Source organism: Frankliniella occidentalis, unplaced genomic scaffold (assembly GCF_000697945.3).
Source record: "Frankliniella occidentalis isolate FOCC.00 unplaced genomic scaffold, Focc_3.1 Scaffold76, whole genome shotgun sequence".
NCBI lineage: Eukaryota > Metazoa > Arthropoda > Insecta > Thysanoptera > Thripidae > Frankliniella > Frankliniella occidentalis.
In genome coordinates this window covers 189219-192697 of record NW_026267206.1, presented here as the reverse complement: position 1 = coordinate 192697, position 3479 = coordinate 189219, and the positions used below count along the sequence as shown (strand labels likewise).

Here is a 3479-nt window from a genome sequence, read left to right as displayed (position 1 = left end):
TTGCCTGTCGCAAGATTTCAAACAGTTTTGCAGTTTTGAACGAGCCTGTGCCTCGAGCACCTTGATACACCCTTTACCAAGGTTTATTATCAAGTTAGTTGAGCCATTATTTTTGAGTTAAAATGGTACCAATGCAACACTAACCTAGAACGACACCGGGCCGGTTTAGAAGATTGCGTAAACTCACTTTCCGAAGCCAAACTTTACAGAACCACTTTGACACAAAAATGCTGCTCCTAGGCCCATTGTTGTTTTTTACAAATTCTACAAAACTTGGTTTAGAAGAGAGAGCCGATGATAACACATAATCCACTCGCGGCAAAACACAGCACGACCGCCTGTGTTCTGCTTTGTTTAGGGACTGCGCCGGACTGCTCGGTCGGCGCGCTCCACTGACCCAGCGCGCTTGCTCACCGCACTCCGCATCGCACCCGCAACAGCACAGCAGGCGGCAGTCCGACCCGACCCAGCGGCGAGACAGACGCACACAGGACAGTTACTCCGGTCGGTCGGTCATTTTTGAGGTAAGTTTGGAGCCGGCCACTCACTGGCACTCCGGGCTTTTGTATACTTCTAGATGACTACACTGCCGTGTTCTTTTTTAAAAAAAGTTCGACGTCTCGTTTGTGATCTATCGCGTGCCAGTGTTGTGTCTGACGCAAGAACTTTTGCTCGCTTGTGACGCGCCTCCGTGGACTAATCGCGTATCAGTAGCCGTGCCGCAGCAGCAGCAAGACGTTTTAAAGAACTCAAATCGACTTCGGCTTTCAACCTGTGCTCTCTGCGAATAGGTCGGGGAGACATGGCGAACGTGACCCAGGCGGAACCCGCTGCTCAGGCGTGCAGTGTCCAGCGTGGATCCACGTCTAGCGGAGCGGACGAACTTGAACAGGTATGTTGTGTGTTACAATGCGAGCTGGAGCTCGAGGCAGTCGGGGAGAGGGGGAGGGGGTGGGGTTTAGTTGGCCTGTGTCCTGGGCTCGTCCTCTCGCGTGGCTGTGTCGTCGGCCGTAGGACCGGACGGGGGGGGGGGGGAGTACGCGTTCAGTTCAGTGTAATCGCAGTAGAGTTTAGGATATTCTGCTTGTAATTGAAAATGGCCATTGGCAAGATGTAAAGAAGTGGCAAAACGGACTGTGTAATGTGTTTCGCCCGAGGTTTCGCCTCTGCTTTGTCACTGGCCTCTTTTCATTTTCGCCCCCTTTCCCCCATACGATTCCACGACAAATGCCCTGTAGGCTGTGTTCCCTGACTTCTGCCTTGTCGCTTGCAGCGCCCAGCCCTAGAGAGACTCCCCGACGACGTGCTGCTGGAAGTGATGCAGCACCTCGGCGCCGAGGACCTGCTCGCGTGCCGCCTCGTCTGCAGGACCCTGTGCCGGCTGGCGCTGCACCGCGACGCGTGGCGGAGCAAGACTCTGGTGTGCGACAGGGACGAACACAGGACCTGCTCTTTGCTCCGCCTGGCGCCGTGCCTGCGCGAGCTTCAACTCTACCTGTCGGCCAGTGAGACCGTGTGTGACCACAGTGTGGCCTGCGCGACCGCGTGTGAAGTTACTCAAGTTACCATGATCCTTGAGAGTGGGTCCGGTTTAGGCTACCAAGCCATCCAACTATTAATTGGACTGGCCACCCCCGGCCGGTTGAAGACCGTAAAGGTTTTGCTCGCCACCGCCCTGGACAGAACGGAAGCGACCATACTGTTTCTGGCAATCCTGCGCACTCCGGGGCTGGAGGAAATAACGATAAAAGGCAGAAACATTCGGCAGCCGATGCTCAAGCCGAGCCCGGTGTACGAAGGCCTGAGCAGCTCACTTAGAACATTCTGCCTGAATGTGGAGGGCGTCGGGGAGTGGGCGCAGTTGGTCTTATCCATGCACGGCGAGACATTGAAGAAGGTTGTGCTCGCCACCGCCCTGGTCGAAACGGAAGCGACCGCGGCGCCGTGCAACTTGACTCTGCAAAGCCTGCGCAGCGTGCAAGAGCTGACCGTACAACTCGACCCGAGGCTCCAGACCCTAGCGGAGCCCACGTCCCTGCAGGTTCTCTACCTCCTGGTGGACGGACGAGAGGCGGAGGAGCACTTCGCGGCCGCCGGAGAACTCTTCCTACGAGCGGCGAATCTGCGGGAGGTGGCGATGCTGGCCCTGCCGGAAAAAAGACTCGACGTACGTGCCGTATTGCCCGGCCACTGCTCGCTGCTGGTTCGAGGGTTAGTCAGGGCCCGGGCGCAGAGTCTTGTGACGAAGCTGTCCCTCGTTCCAAAGATCTCCTGGGAAGACTCAGCAGAGCTCCTGCAGCTCCCGCAGCACCCGTGGCTCCTGGCTCGGACCCTGCGCCAAGTGCGGCCCTGGCTGCCCGCGCTACGGCAGCTCTCCGTCGGCCGCTGGGTTTGGACTGCTCCCCAACGAGTTCCTGCCCTGACCGCCCGACCTCCCCGGCCCTGCGGATCCGCACCGTGATCGGCACCGCCCGAGAACTCCAGTGAGGAATGTGATAAATGTGATAATAGTGATAAACGTTATATGTACTGTATGCAAGTGTAAGTTATAAGTATTGTGATTTATTAAAACCATGTTGCAAACTCTCTCTCTCTCTCTCTCTCTTCTGTATCCCGCACTTAAGTGTCAGGCTGAGGCTACAGCAGCGTAAAGCCGGCCGTTTGGTCGGGGTGGGGAGACGTGTAGGGACACGACGCGCCACGGGCCGCACAACTAGATGCTCTTACGTTGGCTCCGCGGGGCCAGTCCGGGCCGAGGCGTCAGAATTTTGCAATGACCCCATCCATCAGCTCCACACAGCAGCTCCCGTAGAGGGGAAAGGGGGGGGGGGGACTCACACCCGCCACCACCACCCCCGCGTCGACGGTTTTCCCTTGTTGTCGTCTTCTCTCCTCCGCCATCTTACTCTCTCAACACATTTTTTCCGCCACAACTTTGGGGGCGCGAGTGAACGCAACACTGTAAAAAAAAAAAAAAAAAACAAGACCTACAAGTCTATCTAAACTTTTCCTCGACGCTCGACTCTCTAGCCTCGCGCGCACACGAGTAGTACGGCACAGTCGGGCGGCAAGACAATCTGGGCAGCGTTATAACAAATGTATGCGGCGAGGAACTTGGGAGCGGGCGGGAACATAGGCGGGAGCACCGACACGTGAAACAACTGGAGGCGAGGCGTTCCAGCCTGCGTATCGCCTCCAAGTGAGCAGTCGCCGCAAAGAGTCTCACCCGCCCCCACACATAGTGCACGGCGTGTCTGCTCGTGCTGCTGAGGACATTTAAGAAGAAAATGGGGAGGGGGGGCAATCGTGAATTTAGACAAAACTTATAGAAATTAACTGGAAATTTTCAAATGGCTGACAACTGACAGAGCTTGAGGTCGTGCTACTGGTTGAGCTGGTCGTTGCCGTTGTGGCGACTGGCGACATCCGGAGGTGGCGAGAGACGTGGGCTTAAGTACCGGCGCGAGGGTTGTGGGTGG

The 3479-nt window shown here is 56.7% G+C and overlaps 2 protein-coding genes across 2 annotated transcripts in view; one reads left to right on the top strand and one right to left on the bottom strand.

The window, feature by feature from the left end:
* LOC113204209 (probable GH family 25 lysozyme 3) overlaps positions 1-3479 on the bottom strand; it is an 85523-nt gene that overhangs the window by 13763 nt on the left and 68281 nt on the right. The gene's annotated exons all lie outside the window — the stretch shown is intronic.
* Positions 216-2570, top strand: LOC113204235 (uncharacterized). The gene is made up of 3 exons (XM_026419339.2): positions 216-524; positions 792-892; positions 1274-2570. The coding sequence occupies exons 2-3, from the start codon at positions 803-805 to the stop codon at positions 2459-2461; spliced, it is 1278 nt and encodes a 425-aa protein (XP_026275124.2). The 5' UTR covers positions 216-524; positions 792-802; the 3' UTR covers positions 2462-2570.